A 16,700-nucleotide genomic window follows, 5' to 3' on the forward strand; every position below is an offset into this window, starting at 1 on the left:
TCGGGAGAGACTTCCCGGCACTGTGGCCTGCTAAGAGAGTGACTAATACCCATGAGACAGGGGTAATCCTAGCAGAGTGGCCTGGCTCAGGGGGGAGACCAGAACCCTGGGAACCTGAGTCTGAAGGGTCAGCGGTAGGGGTGACCGCCACTTCAGTGGAAGAGGGGGAGACAACCCCACTAAGTGTGATGGTGGGAGACACAGAGGATTTGCCGCCGGGTCCTGAGCTGGCAGACCTCAATGTCTCCGGGGATAATTTTGGTACAGCCCAACACTGGGACCCAATCCTATCCAGAGCCTAGGAAAATGTATTTATAGTAGATGGTGAACCACAGCAACCAGGGGCAGAGTCGGTGTTCCACCGTTTTGTGGTTCATCAGGGTATGTTTTACCGGGTAAACCAGCTGCGAGGTGAATACATTGAACAGTTAGTGGTGCCCCAGGCTTATCACAAACTCGTGTTAGAGTTAGCCCATCAGTATGTTCTCGGGAATGATCTGGGAATGCAGAAGACACAGGACCGGATACTACAACGGTTTTACTGGCCCAGTGTGTTTAAGGAGGTGGAAGAATTCTGTAAGTCTTGTCCGACCTGCCAGGCAACTAGCCCCCAGGACCTTTTCCGCAGTCCCTTGGTACCTCTCCGGATCACCGAGGTGCCATTTGAGCGAATCGCTATGGACCTCGTATGCCCAGTACCAAAGTCCGCTAGAGGACACCAACACATCTTGGCCATCCTGGACTACGCCACTCGAAGGGGGTGCCACTGCGACATACATCGGCGAAGCTTATAGCTAAGGAGCTAATAGAGATGTTCTCCCGAGTGGGGCGAAATAAAGAGGTCCTGACTGATCAGGGGACCGCTTTTATGATCAAGGTCATGAGGAAACTCTGTAAGTTGCTGCATATCAGACAGTTACGGACTTCCATGTACACTCCGCAAACAGACGGTCTGGTTGAAAGGTTTAACAAAACTCTAAAAACTATGTTAAAAAGGGTGGTGTCTAAAGATGGGAAGGATTGGGAGCTTTTTCTGCCCTATCGCATGTTCGCTGTGCGAGAGGTACCCCAGGCTTCTACTGGGTTCTCGCCCTTCGAATTGCTTTATGGCAGACATCCTCGTGGTCTGTTGGACGTGGCCAAAGAGGCGTGGGAACAGCAACCCACTACGCATAAAAGTGTCCTGGAGTATGTTATCAAGATGCAACAGCAGATAGAGACCGTTTTGCCTCTTGTCAGGGAGCATATGGAGGCTGCTCAGCGAGCCCAGAGTCGGATCTATTCGGCAGGCTTGGGTCCAGATCTTTAACCCGGGTGATTGGGTTTTGGTACCGATCGTGGACAGTAGGTTCCTGGCTAGATGGCAGGGGCCCTACGAGGTTCTCGAGAAAGTTGGAGAGGTAAATTACAAGGTACACCAGCCAGTGCGGCAGAAGCCAGAGAAGGTTTACCATGTTAATTTACTTGGTAAGATAGGGAGTCCTGTACTAAAGACAGTCTGCGGCCAGGTTTTCTAGGGGAAAAGGTTCCGGCTCCTATGTCTGAGGAAAGGGAAGCGGTTGCCACAGTAAAAATTGCTGACAGCCTCTCCTCTAAACAGGCTCAGGAGACCAGAGAGTTCATTAGTCGGAACACGGATGTGTTCACGGACCTCCCTGGATGCACTTCCATAATCCAGCATGATATTGTCACTGAGCCTTAGGCAAAAGTCCGGTTAAAGCCATACCGGGTACCCGAAGGCTCGACGACAAGCCATCTCGGAGAAAGTGCAGCTCATGCTGCGACTAGACGTCATAGAGGAGTCAAAAAGTGAGTGGGCCAGTCCTATAGTCTTAATACCCAAGCCGGATGGGATGTTACGGTTTTGTAACGATTTTTGTAAGCTGATGGAGGCTGCTAAGGAGAAAACTGCCTTCATTACACCAAAGGGGCTGTACCTATATAAGGTGTTACCCTTCTGTCTGCATGGCTCCCCTGCCACTTTTCAACGTCTAATGGACATTGTGCTTCGTCCACATCGGCGATACGCCTCGGCTTATCTGAATGATATTGTCAATCACAGTACTAACTGGCTAAGTCACCTGCCAAAAGTACAGGCCGTAGTGGACTCCCTTTGAAAGGCTGGTCTAACAGCTAACCCAAAAAAATGTGCTATAGGGTTAGAGGAGACCAACTACCTAGGGTATGTCATTGGGCACGGAATCATCAAACCCCAAGTAAACAAAATAGAGGCGATAAGGAATTGGCCCCGACCTGTAAGCTCTAGGCAAGTAAAGTCGTTCTTGGGAATGGTGGGCTATTATATGAGGTTCGTTCCCCATTTTGCCACTTTAGCAGCTCCATTGACAGGGCTCTTGAAGGGACGGAAGTCCGTGATGGTCCGCTGGAATGATCAGGCGGAAGAGGCTTTCTCCTCTTTGAAGTTTGCCCTGTGTGGCTCCCCGGTTTTGGTGACGCCCGAATTCAAAAGGGAGTTTATAGTACAAACCGATGCCTCCGAAGTAGGCCTCAGTGCGGTACTGTCTCAGGAAGTCAATGGGGAGGAGCAGCCGATTGTCTTCCTCAGCCGTAAGCTCACTCCAGCCGAGACCCGGTACAGTATAGTGGAGAGAGAGTGCCTGGCCATCAAGTGGGCACTCGAGTCTCTCCGCTATTTTCTGTTGGGGAGAAAGTTCAGTCTGGTGACCGACCACTCCCCTCTCAAGTAGATGAGTCAGGCCAGAGAGAGGAATGCTTGGGTCACCAGATGGTTCTTGTCCTTGCAAAACTTTAAATTTACAGTAGAACACAGGGCAGGCCGGTTACAGGGAAACGCGGATGCCCTGTCCTGGGTACATTGTCTGGCATGTGTTCACCCCCTCAGGGTTGAACAAAGGAGGGGGGGGGGGGTATGTGACATAGCAAGGGGTTTTGTTTGGGAAAACAGGTATTTTCCTCCCAACATGGGCAGCTGGGCTGATTTCCAGCCAGGTGAGATCAAATACCGGACCGGAGTTTAAGTGCAGGTCCGGGTTTTGGCAGCACCTGGCTGTCCTTTAAATAGGCAGCTGGGCTCAGAATCTGAGTCTTTGTCTTGGGATCTGAAGCATGGTGCCGTGCTGGAAGGTTGAGAGCCGCATGAGGGCTGCATGCTGGGAAACAAGCCCCCTAAAGCCTGCTGTGAACTGCTGGGGATAAAACGGCTAGCAAGGTGATGTGTCTGTTATATAGACTTTTCGTTGTGTGGATTAATACCAAGACTGTTATGAGTTGTTTTTCTTTTTCCTTTTGTGTGAATAAGCACTGACATTTTGATTTACGAACTTGTTTTGCCTCTGTACTGCATCCGCTTACCCTGCCTACCAGAGCAAATCCTCAGCTATCTAAATAAGACATTCCGCAGCAGTCCCAAAAAAAGTATTTAGTAATGTCCTTAAGGCTACTTTCACACTTGCGCTTGGTGAGGATCCGTCTTGTATCTGCATAGACGGATCCGCACCAATAATGAAAATGCTTGTATCCGTTCATAACGTATCTGTTTTGCATTATTCATTCAAAAAAAGTCTGTCAAAACGGATCCGTCCAGACTTACATTGAAGGTCAATGAGGGACGGTTCCTTTTTCAATTGCACCATATTGCGTCAATGAAAACGGATCCGTCCCCATTGACTTACATCCGTTTGGCTCCGCATCGTCAGGCGGACACCAAAACGCTGCAAGCTGCGTTTTAGTATCCGCCTGAAAATCCATTCAGAATGCATTGGGGCTGAACTGATCTGTTTTGGGGGCCGCTTGTGGGAGCCCTGAAACGGCTCTCACAAGCGGACCCAGAAACGCCAGTGTGAAAGTAGCCTTATTCACCAGTGTGACACTACAATCCTCTTACTGGGACTTTTCTCAAGCAATACTTATATAATTATATTTATTCTAAAATCTTATATTATATCTAATTATCTATCTATCTGCATACAGTCAGGTCCATAAATATTGGGACATCGACACAATTCTAACATTTCTGGCTCTATACACCACCACAATGGATTTGAAATGAAACAAACAAGATGTGCTTTAACTGCAGACTGTCAGCTTTAGGCCTCATGCACACGACCGTATTTTTTCACGGTCCGCAAAAACGGGGTCCGTAGGTCTGTGATCCGTGACCGTTTTTTTATCCGTGGGTCTTCCTTGATTTTTGGAGGATCCACGGACATGAAAAAAAAAAGTCGTTTTGGTGTCCGCCTGGCCGTGCAGAGCCAAACGGATCCGTCCTGAATTACAATGCAAGCCAATGGGGACGGATCCGTTTGACGTTGACACAATATGGTGCAATTGCAAACGGATCCGTCCCCCATTGACTTTCAATGTAAAGTCAGGAGTCCCTTTTATACCATCGGATCGGAGTTTTCTCCAATCCGATGGTACATTTTAACTTGAAGCGTCCCCATCACCATGGGAACGCCTCTATGTTAGAATATACTGTCGCATATGAGTTAGATCGTGAAACTCAGATCCGACAGTATATTCTAACACAGAGGCGTTCCCATGGTGATGGGGACGCTTCAGGTTAGAATATACTACAAACTGTGTACATGACTGCCCCCTGCTGCCTGGCAGGTGCTGTCAGGCAGCAGGGGGCAGACCCCCCCCCCCCCCCCGTTTTTAACTCATTGATGGCCAGTGCGGCCGCCCCCCCCTCTCTCCCCTGTAGTAAACTCATTGGTGGCCAGTGGGCCCCCCCTCACTCCCCTGTAGTTAACTCTTTGTTGGCCACCCCCCCCCCCCTCCCCTGTAGTTAACTCGTTGGTGGCCAGTGGGCCCCCCCCTCCCCTGTAGTTAACTCGTTGGTGGCCAGTGGGCCCCCCCCTCCCCTGTAGTTAACTCGTTGGTGGCCAGTGGGCCCCCCCTCCCTACCCTGTAGTTAACTCGTTGGTGGCCAGTGGGCCCCCCCTCCCTACCCTGTAGTTAACTCGTTGGTAGCCAGATCCGACAGTATATTCTAACACAGAGGCGTTCCCATGGTGATGGGGATGCTTCAGGTTAGAATATACTACAAACTGTGTACATGACTGCCTCCTGCTGTCTGGCAGGTGCTGCCAGGCAGCAGGGGGCAGACCCCCCCCCCCCCCCCCGTTTTTAACTCATTGGTGGCCAGTGTGGCCGCCCCCCCCTCCCTCCCCTGTAGTAAACTCATTGGTGGCCAGTGGGCCCCCCTCACTCCCCTGTAGTTAACTCGTTGGTGGCCGCCCCCCCTCCCTCCCCTGTAGTTAACTCATTGGTGGCCAGTGGGCCCCCCCTCCCTACCCTGTAGTTAACTCGTTGGTGGCCAGTGGGCCCCCCCTCCCTCCCCTGTAGTTAACTCATTGGTGGCCAGTGGACCCCCCTCCCTCCCCTGTAGTTAACTCATTGGTGGCCAGTGGGCCCCCCCCTCCCCTGTAGTTAACTCGTTGGTGGCCAGCCCCCCCTCCCTACCCTGTAGTTAACTCGTTGGTGGCCAGTGGACCCCCCTCCCTCCCCTGTAGTTAACTCATTGGTGGCCAGTGGGCCCCCTCCCCCCCTGTAGTTTACTCGTTGGTGGCCAGTGGGCCCTCCCCCCTCCCTCCCCCTCCTAATTAAAATCGCCTCCCCTATCATTGGTGGCAGTGGAGAGTACCGATCGGAGTCCCAGTTTAATTGCTGGGGCTCCGATCGGTAACCATGGCAACCAGGGCGCTACTACAGTCCCGGTTGCCATGGTTACTTAGCAATTTGTAGAAGCATTATACTTACCTGCGAGCTGCGATGTCTGTGACCGGCCGGGAGCTCCTCCTACTGGTAAGTGACAGATCATTAGGCAATGCACCGCACAGACCTGTCACTTACCAGTAGGAGGAGAACCCGGCCGGACACAGACATCGCAGCTCACAGGTAAGTATAATGCTTCTACAAATTGCTAAGTAACCATGGCAACCGGGACTGCAGTGGCGTCCTGGTTGCCATGGTTACCGATCGGAGCCCCAGCGATTAAACTGGGACTCCGATCGGTACTCTCCACTGCCACCAATGATAGGGGGGGGAGATTTTAATTAGGAGGGGGAGGGAGGGGAGAGGGCCCACTGGCCACCAACTAGTTAACTACAAAGAAGTGAGGGGGGCCCACTGGCCACCAATGAGTTAACTACATGGGAGGGAGGGGGGGGGTGGCCACCAACGAGTTAACTACAGGGGAGGGAGGGGGGGGGGCCCAGTGAAAACTCAGCTCTGAAAAAGCTTTTATGCAGACGGATCTGCGGATCCGTCTGTGTAAAAGTAGCTTACGGCCACGGACCACGGACGCGGATGCCAATCTTGTGTGCATTCGTGTTTTTTCACGGACCAATACACTTAAATGGGTCCGTGAACCGTTGTCCGTCCAAAAATATAGACAGGTCATATTTTTTTGACGGACAGGATACACAGATCACGGTCTCGGCTGCAAAACGGTGCATTTTCAGATTTTTCCACGAGGCCATTGAAAGTCAATGGGTCAGCGAAAAAAAAACGGAAGACGGCACAACGGCCACGAATGCACACAACGGTCGTGTGCATGAGGCCTCAATTTGAGGGGATTTACATCCAAATCAGGTGAACGGTGCAGGAATTACAGCAGTTTGCATATGTGCCTCCCACTTGTTAAGGGACCTAAAGTAATGGGACAATTGGCTTCTCAGCTGTTCCATGGCCAGGTGTGTGTTATTCCCTCATTATCCCAATTACAATGAGGAGATAAAAGGTCCAGAGTTCATTTCAAGTGTGCCATTTGCATTTGGAATCTGTTGTTGTCTACTCTCAAGATGAGATCCAAAGAGCTGTCACTATAGGTGAAGCAAGCATCATTAGGCTGAAAAAAACAAAACAAACCCATCAGAGAGATAGCAAAAACATTAGGTGCGGCCAAAACAACTGTTTGGAACATTCTTAAAAAGAAGGAACGCACGGGTGAGCTCAGCAACACCAAAAGACCCGGAAGACCACGGAAAACAACTGTGGTGGATGACCGAAGAATTCCTTCCTTAGTGAAGAAAACACCCTTCACAATAGTTGGCCAGATCAAAAACACTCTCCAGGAGGTAGGTGTATGTGTGTCAAAGTCAACAATCAAGAGAAGACTTCACCAGAGTGAATACAGAGGGTTCACCACACGACTAAGGATTCTAATCCGAAACGCGTCAACTGTCTGTATACCGGGTGGATATATCTGCTGTAAACTATATGTTTGAATAAAGAATACGTTTTTAGAGGACCTCTGAGAATCCGGAGCCGTTCTTTTCCTTTCAATTTTGTGCTGATTGCGGCGGGGTCACACCCCAGGCTTCTGGAAAAGGGACTGCATTCAATGACCAGGGAGGTGAGCTGGAATAAGTGTGTGCTAACAGGTTCACCACAAGATGTAAACCATTGGTGAGCCTCAAAAACAGGAAGGCCAGATTAGAGTTTGCCAAACGACATCTAAAAAAGCCTTGACCGTTCTGGAACAAAATCCTATGGACAAATAAGACCAAGATCAACTTGTACCAGAGTGATGGGAAGAGAAGAGCATGGAGAAGGAATGGATCTGCTCATGATCCAAAGCATACCACCTCATCAGTGAAGCATGGTGGTGGTAGTGTCATGGCGTAGGCGTGTATGGCTGCCAATGGAACTGGTTCTCTTGTATTTATTGATGATGTGACTGCTGACAAAAGCAGCAGGATGAATTCTGAAGTGTTTCGGGCAATATTATCTGCTCATATTCAGCCAAATGCTTCAGAACTCATTGGACGGCGCTTCACAGTGCAGATGGACAATGACCCAAAGCATACTGCAAAAGCAACCAAAGAGTTTTTTAAGGGAAAGAAGTGGAATGTTTTGCAACGGCCAAGTCAATCACCGGACCTGAATCCGATTGAGCTGCATTTCACTTGCTGAAGACAAAACTGAAGAGAAAATGCCCCAAGAACAAGCAGGAACTAAAGACAGTTGCAGTAGAGGCCTGGCAGAGCATCACCAGGGATGAAACCCAGTGTCTGGTGATGTCTATGCGTTCCAGACTTCAGGCTGTAATTGACTGCAAAGGATTTGCAACCAAGTATTAAAAAGTGAAAGTTTGATTTATGATTATTATTCTGTCCCATTACTTTTGGTTCCTTAACAAGTAGGAGGCACATATGCAAACTGTTGTAATTCCTGCACCGTTCACCTGATTTGGATGTAAATCCCCTCAAATTAAAGCTGACAGTCTGCAGGTAAAGCATATCTTGTTTGTTTCATTTCAAATCCATTGTGGTGGTGTATAGAGCCGAAAATGTAAGAATTGTGTCAATGTCCCAATATTTATGGCCCTGACTATCTATCTATCTATCTCATATCTACAGAATCTCACAAAATTAAGTACACCCCTCACATTTTTGCAAATATTTTATTATATCTTTTCCTGGGACAACTGGAAGATCTGACACTCTGATACTATGTACAGTAGTCAGTGTACAGCTTGTATAACAGTGTAAATTTGCTGTGCCCTCAAAATAACTCAACACACAGCCAATAATGTCTAAACTGCTGGCAACAAAAGTGAGGACACCCCTAAGTGAACATGGCCAAATTGTGTCCATAGGGTCAAAATTTTATGTGCCCACCATTATTTTCCAGCACTGCCTTAACTCTCTTGGGCATGGAGTTCACTAGAGCTTCACAGGTGGCCACTGGAATCCTCTTCCACCTCTCCATGATGAGATCACAGAGCTGGTGGATGTCAGAGACCTTGCGCTACTCCACCTTCCGTTTGAGGACGCCCCACAGATGCTCAATAGAGTTTAGGTCTGGAGACATGCTTGTTCAGTCCAGCACCTTTACCCCTCAGTTTCTTTAGCAAGGCAGTGGTCATCTTGGAGGTGTGTTTGGGGTCGTTATCATGTTGGAGTACTGCCCTGTGACCCAGTTTCCGCAGGGAGGGGATCATGCTCTGCTTCAGTATGTCACAGTACATGTTGGCATTCATGGTTCCCTCAATGAACTGTAGCTCCCCACAGCTGAAGCCCCAAACCATGACACTCCCACCACCATGCTTGGCTGTAGGTAGGACACACTTGTCTTTGTACTCCTCACCTGGTTGCCACCACATACGCTTGACACCATCTGAACCAAATAAGTTTATCTTGCTCTCATCAGACCACAGGACATGGTTCCAGTAATCCATGTCCTTATTTTGCTTGTCTTCAATAAACTGTTTGCAGGCTTTCTTGTGCATCATCTTTAGAAGAGGCTTCCTTCTGGGATGACAGCCTTGCAGACCAATGTGATGCAGTATGGTATGGTCTGAGCACTGACAGGCTGACCCCCCACCCCTGTAACCCCTGCAGAAATGCTGGAAGCACTCATACAACCTCTGAGCATGTCCACTCTGCTTTTCTGGTCGACCATGGTGAGGCCTGCTCTGATGGAACCTGTCTTGATAAACCGCTGTATGGTTTTGGTCCCCGTGCTGCAGCTCAGGTTCAGGGTGCTGACAATCTTCTTATAGCCTCGGCCATCTTTATGTAGAGCAACAAATCTTTCTTTCAGATCTTCAGAGAGTTCTTTGCCATGAGGAGCCATGTTGAACTTCCAGTGACCAGTATGAGTGTGAGAGCGATACCACCAAATGTAACCCTGCTCCCCATCCTGAGACCTTATAACACTAACGAGTCACATGACACCGGGGAGGGAAAATGGCTAACTGGTCACAATTTAGCCATTTTCACTTAGGGGTGCACTCACTTTTGTTGGCAGCGGTTTAGACATGAATGGCTGCGTGTTGGGTTATTTTGAGGGCACGCCCAATGTACACTGTTATACAAGCCGTACACTGACTACTGTACATAGTGTCAGATCTTCAGTGTTGTCAGATAAAAAGATAGAAGAAAATATTTACAAAAATGTGAGGGGTGGACTCACTTTTGTGAGATACTATATCTATCTATCTAATTATCTATATATCTCTATAGAAAAGAAAAATGGCAGCAACAGACAAACAAGAGAGGTGCAGGCCCAATAGGACAAGACTATCGCCCAAATAAACAAAAATTGCAAAAAGACAGCACTCTCAAATAGAAAAAAAAGAAGAAAAGTGTATTCACCCTGCGTCCTGCATAGGTGAATAAACTTGTATATATTTTTTTTCTATTTTCGAGTGCTGTCTTTCTGCTATTTTCATCTATCTATCTATCTATCTATCTATCTATCTATCTATCTATCTATCTATCAGCTTGTGCTAGATTTGGCTTGTTTTCTTCAATCAAGATGGCCACAACGGCCTCTGTGCGAGGAAATGAATTACATGAGTACATTTATATATATTTTATTTTAACCCCAGATCAATCTCCTGATGGGCTGAAGGTGACCCTCAGATGCTGCGATCAGTGTAGAACAAGGCACCTGAGGGGCTTAATGACGTGGGGAGGCACAATTGCCGTTCCCTGTTCTTGCGCCCGCTTCATACAAAGAAATGTGATTTGTGATGAAGTAATTTGCCATGAAATGAATTTCTTTGTGAACTTTGGCGAAGCAGCCGAATCGAATTTTGGCAAACTTCGCTCATCTCTAATCTAAACCATTATTTATCTGTCCACGTCCATAAAACAGCCGCAGCACGACCAAATAAAGTGAATGGCGTTTACTGTTTATTCATCCAGCAGAACATTTCAGCGCGTCTGGGTGAATAAACACCAAATGCTGTTCACTTTATTTGGTAGTGCGGCGACTTTATAGATTTATAGTGTATAGACGCCTGATCGGGATTATAATCACTGAGACACTTTTATGGTGACTTTCACACAGCGCAGCTTTCTCTGTGGAATCTAAACATTATCTGGTTCATTCCATCCATCAGCACTATTAAATAAAGTGAATGGTCTTTAGTGCTGAAATGTCATCCTGGGTGAAGAAAGGGATGCAGCTCAGCTCTTAACAAGCTCTTCCTCTGAGGCCACCAGATGTCAGGCAGCTATCCTATAAGTCCATGTTTGACCCTTTAAACAGGCCTTGAGACATGACTCGGAATTAAATAAGCCAGCATCTCAAGTCTTCTGCACACAGCTGCTTCGGGGTAATTGCCCCTCATCAGTGCAGAGCAGAGAGTACTGGTTCAACTGGGTGAGAGCCCTAAGTCAGGATTATTATCTCTCCATGCGCTCGCCCCTAGGAGAGAGAGTACCCCCCAAATGCTAGGTGAATAAATACTGAATACTATTTACTATATGTGGTAGTATGGACCTGATCAAGATTATAATCACTGGCACACCTTTATCATGACTGGGTTATTGGGTATTTGCCAGGGCCTGCTGTCCCAACATAATAAAATACCTTACCCCCCAACCACCTCTTACCCTAAATGAATACTCAGTCTGGGATGGATTAAATCGGCCACAGCAGCCGTTTATTAAATAAATAACATATATAAATATAATATAAATATAACAATAACATTTTCCCTACCCCCTGACGAGGGAGGTCATGGAAGCCCCAAATTTCTCACATATATGTATAAACACGCCAACCCGGCACTTCCATCTTGCCTCCAGCCGCAAAACTCCAGCTCGGAGACACCAACTGATGGACGCCTCTCTGAACGAACCAAAATGCCCCAACTATGAGAGTCCAGCCCCCCTCCTGGGGGCCCTCCCATTTTCCACACCATCCAAGACCACCAGCTTCTATGACCTTCCCCCGCCACGACTGCCGCAACATCACTAAACGCCACTATCCCCAACAGAACACCAAAAAAGGGGCGGGTGGGAGGGAGATGTCCGTTCTCCTGCTCTTCCTTACCCAAAATGGCGCCGGTCCGCTTGCGCCCGCCCCCTCTTATAACCTATGCCCTCTGCACTCCAACTCCCGCCCACCTAACTCCTCTTAACCCTTCCTCGCCCGACCCTGGCGCCCAAAACCCCTCATGTAGGCCTACCTCCAGCGTCCTGCCTTTCTTGACTTTCATACAGTGCTGCTTTCTCTGTGGAGTCTCTATCTATCTATCTCATATCTATCTATCTATCTATCTATCTATCTATCTATCTATCTATCTATCTATCTATCTATCTATCTATCTATCTCATATCTATCTATAAAAGAAAAAAGGCAGCACTCGATCTCTCATATCTATCTTTCTATTTATCTTATATCTTCTATCCTCCCCATTCTGCCCAGGTGCTTTTAATTAGCAGGAGTCTGCATAAGGCCTCATGCACATGACTGTTTTTCGGGTCTGCATCCAAGCCGCAGTTTTTGCGGCTCGGGTGCGGACCCATTCACTTCAATGGGGCCGCAAAAGATGCGGACAACACTCAGTGTGCTGTCCGCATCCGTTGCACCATTCCGTGGCCCTGCAAAAAAAATATAGCATGTCCTATTCTTGTCCGTTTTGTGGACAAGAATAGGCATCAGTGATGGTCAGTTCGCAGTGTTCGCCAGTGAACACATGTAGGCTGCCATCTTGACTCACCCATCCGGGAGACACATATGCAAACTGTTGTAATTCCTGCACCGTTCACCTGATTTGGATGTAAATGCCCTCAAATTAAAGCTGACAGTCTGCAGGTAAAGCTACATCTTGTTCGTTTCATTTCAAATCCACTGTGGTGGTGTATAGAGCCAAAAATGTTACAATTGGGTCGATGTCCCAATATTTATGGACCTGACTGTATTCGTTATTTGTGGTCCAGACTTAAAGACGCCTCTAAATGCATATGGCTAGAGGCCAGTATTCAGCCCCTGGGCATTGTGCTGTATACATAGAGTTAGTGTATAAGGGATGTGGCACTTAAAGGGGAATTCCACCCCAAATTGATGTTCTGAAATATTAGAAAGATCTGTTCAAAAATCACATTTATAAAGTATAATCCCCACATTGGGCACGCTGTACAACATTTTTTCCTGTTGGAATTTAAATTAAAATAATAGATTTAGCCCCTTAAATGTATACAGACCCCTTAAACTAATAGAGACCAGACCAATAGTCATGGTGGTCTACAGTTAAAGGGTCATAACCTAATATCCTAAGTGATCTAAGGTGGTGTAAGGTGAACTTAGGAAGGTAAAGGGGTTAATGGTGTTAGGACACTAAAAATTCTATTGTTCATATTTATAGATTTACAATTCTAGGCTGGGCAATCCACAATATATCTTTAAAGTGGTCAGAACTCAATTTTCCTGGTACAGAGCTCCAAATCCCCTGCATAGACAGTTACATGATAAAATACCATCTGTCTGCAGCCACCACTAGGGGGCACTCACTACATACAAGGGTATGCCTTAATACCAGCTGTATAAAACATATATGTATGAAGCATCCATTGGGTGGCCTTTATGTGTGGCTGTGGGACTGCCTCTTTCAAACCTGAAAAAAGCACTTATTTTCTCACCATAGGTACATTACATACAGGGGTGCACCTAGATTTTCTGCTGCCTGAGGCGAAAACTGAAATGGCACCCCCACTCCCCAATGCTAATTTCTTAACTTAACCCCTTCCCATCAGCCCATGGCTCTTCGGCTGCCCTCCTCTTGCCCCTACCTGGTGCTGCCTGAGGCAATCGCCTCACCTGGCCTCATTGGTGGAGCACCCCTGAGTTTGTACACTAATGTCTAGGGATGGTAAAACATAAGCAAGGGGGGAACTAACTCTCCTTAGGGAGAGAGCACCTTAATCAGTGTGAGGAGACTTATAGGCCATACATGCTCCTCTGGAATTCTGGGAGGGAAGAAATGCAAATGAGCTCTTAACAAGCTTTGCCTCTAATGCCACCAGATGTGTCTGCAGATGAGATGCTGGCTTATTTAATATCCAAGTCATGTCTCAAGGCTTATTTTAAGAGCTGAATATTGACTTATAGGATAGCTGCCTTACATCTGGTGGCATTAGAGGCAAATCTTGTTGAGAGCTCATTTGCATTTCTTCCTTCCCAAAACATTTCAAAAACTGTAAATTAATCCAAATGGACAAGAAGATATGATGGAAAAAGAAAGTCCTAAAAAATATCATTCTACACGTGTAAAAGATTAATAAGTAACGTAAGGTATAAAAAGCTATAATGTTCTAAATTAAATGTATACATTATGTAAAAGAATACTCAATTATCGTAAAGCAGTCATAAAAAAATTAAAAAATATGGAAAATAAGCTGTGGCCAGATAAAGGTGTTATCCATGTGATAGCAGTCCAGGAATTTTGGTTTATAATGTTACATTTCTTAATTTTAATATATCTTGTCAGTAAGCTTCTTACGTACCTTGCAAGAAAAAATAATGGCAGCAAATCCAAGGGGCCAAAAACAAAATAGAAAGTTTGAGATGGACCAACAGAGGTAATCTTCGTAGTGGCCATCGGTTGATGTCGTCTGCCCATTCACCACCACCACTCTGGTTAAGGTTGGTTGGCTGATGAGGGTCTGTTGGACACCGTGATCTGGCCCCGGTGGGTAATAAGCAGGGTATGGAGGGGGCTGCATGACTGGAGGTCCAGGGCTGTATGCAGGAGGTTGGTCCATTGGTTTGCTGGGGTAGGGCTCCTGGAAGGCTGTGTTCTCCATTGTTGTGTGAGGCTCTGAGCTCCTCAGCAGAGGTTATGAGACAGTAAAAGTGAACCCGTCACTCCTCCTTGTCAGCAAGCCAGCCCCACAAGCCAGGACCCGCCTCACCTGAAAACATCCCAAATTCATAATCCCACACACGACCATTTCTCATGACTGCTGAAGGCTTCACTTGTAGTGGACATGAGAGGGAGAAGGAAATTGACATTTTATCCCATGACATTTTTGGATCACAAAGGTAAATGTCATAAATTTGAGATAAATAAAGAAGTCATGGGAGGACCAGAGCAGTGATGCAAGAGATACTTTAGGATAAAGCTGGATAAAGCTGCTCATGGTGATGAACATCACGGAAGCACTGTATGCAGGAGAGCCAGCAGCAGAAAGCACTGGGTCAAACACAGGAACTGTGACTTCTCTCACTGCTGCTCTTCTCCTGTAAGGCACCTCATGCCTTGAATGTGAAATGACAGCTGTAAATTCTGCCTCTTAGGCTACTTTCAGACTTGCGGCAGAGTGATCCGGCAAGCAGTTCCATCACCTGAACTGCCTGCCGGATCCGGCAAAACGTATGCCAACTGATGGCATTTGTAAGACTGATCAGGATCCGCATCAGTCTTAAAAATGCTTAATCAGTCAGAAAAATGCATTGAAATGCCGGATCCGTCTTACTGGTGTCATCCGGCAAAACTGATCCGGCATTTATTTTCTTCACCTTTTTTTCGATCTGTGCAGACCGGAAGGACAGATTCGGCATTCCAGTATTTTGAAATGCCGGATCCGGCACTAATACATTCCTATGGAAGAAAATGCCGGATCCGGCATTCAGGCAAGTCTTCAGTTTTTTTCGCCGGAGATAAAACCGTAGCATGCTGCGGTTTTATCTTTTGCCTGATCAGTCAAAATGACTGAACAGAAGACATCCTGATGCATCCTGAACGGATTACTCTCCATTCAGAATGCATGGGGATATAACTGATCAGTTCTTTTCCGGCATTGAGCCCTTTTGACAGAACTCAGTGCCGGAAAAGAAAAACTCTAGTGTTAAAGTACCCTTATTTATAAGAATAAACTATGACTTAAGGAGGTAAGATCATTTCCAGACTCTTCCCACCAACCACTCCCCCCTACCCCCAGTAAGCACGCAAAACCTGAATTCTTGGTGGAAAGGCCATAGCAGCCGTTTATTAAATAACAATATTTTATCCAACATTATTATAATGCAAACATGAGATATACATATATGCAAACATCAACAGTACAATGTCCCAACAATCCCTTTGCGGAAGGATCCTAGAAGGCAACCCAAGGAAGCTGCTATCTTCACTCCTCACATCTTATCCTTTTACCCTCGGCCACACTCTCCGACCCAAGGGCACCGAATCCTCCAGAATCCATATCTTCCTCTACCCCTGTAGGCCTTTTAGCCCAACAGGAGCCCCCCAGCTTTCAGCTTACCAAACCACATAAGATGCACGCTCCAACGTGTCATGCACCTAATAAAACGTAGAATTGCCTTCCAGGACCCCCCGTTAACCTGCCCCCTGCTATGACATGAAAAAAGTCCCCCGAAACAACCTAAAACAGGGCGGGTGGGTGGGCAACTCGCCTGAGCGCAACGGACACTGGTGCCGTTCCCGCCCCTAACCCTAGCCTAATATACTGCGCGCGAATTCCCTGCCACCCCCACAGACCCTCCCCAGAAACACTCCCCCTTTCCTAATCCATATTAACCCTAACCTGCCTGGACACTTCCCCCTTCCAGTCAATTTCCACTGCGCTACGTCTGCGCCTCGCTCCGCTGTCATACTGACTTAAGGAGGTAAGATCATTTCCAGACTCTTCCCACCAACCACTCCCCCCTACCCCCAGTAAGCACGCAAAACCTGAATTCTTGGTGGAAAGGCCATAGCAGCCGTTTATTAAATAACAATATTTTATCCAACATTATTATAATGCAAACATGAGATATACATATATGCAAACATCAACAGTACAATGTCCCAACAATCCCTTTGCGGAAGGATCCTAGAAGGCAACCCAAGGAAGCTGCTATCTTCACTCCTCACATCTTATCCTTTTACCCTCGGCCGCACTCTCCGACCCAAGGGCACCGAATCCTCCAGAATCCATATCTTCCTCTACCCCTGTAGGCCTTTTAGCCCAACA

The 16,700-nt window shown here is 47.2% G+C and overlaps 1 protein-coding gene across 1 annotated transcript in view; it reads right to left on the reverse strand.

Annotated features, from left to right (window-relative positions):
- LOC122919928 (synapse differentiation-inducing gene protein 1-like) overlaps positions 1 to 14,548 on the reverse strand; it is a 35,425-nt gene extending 20,877 nt beyond the window's left edge. Inside the window, exon 1 of the mRNA XM_044269133.1 lies at positions 14,232 to 14,548. Coding sequence (XP_044125068.1) covers positions 14,232 to 14,531 — 300 coding nt within the window. The 5' untranslated portion in view covers positions 14,532 to 14,548. The remainder of the gene's footprint in view (positions 1 to 14,231) is intronic.
- Positions 14,549 to 16,700: the final 2,152 nt, after the last annotated feature.

This window comes from Bufo gargarizans, chromosome 9 (assembly GCF_014858855.1).
Source record: "Bufo gargarizans isolate SCDJY-AF-19 chromosome 9, ASM1485885v1, whole genome shotgun sequence".
Classification (NCBI taxonomy): domain Eukaryota; kingdom Metazoa; phylum Chordata; class Amphibia; order Anura; family Bufonidae; genus Bufo; species Bufo gargarizans.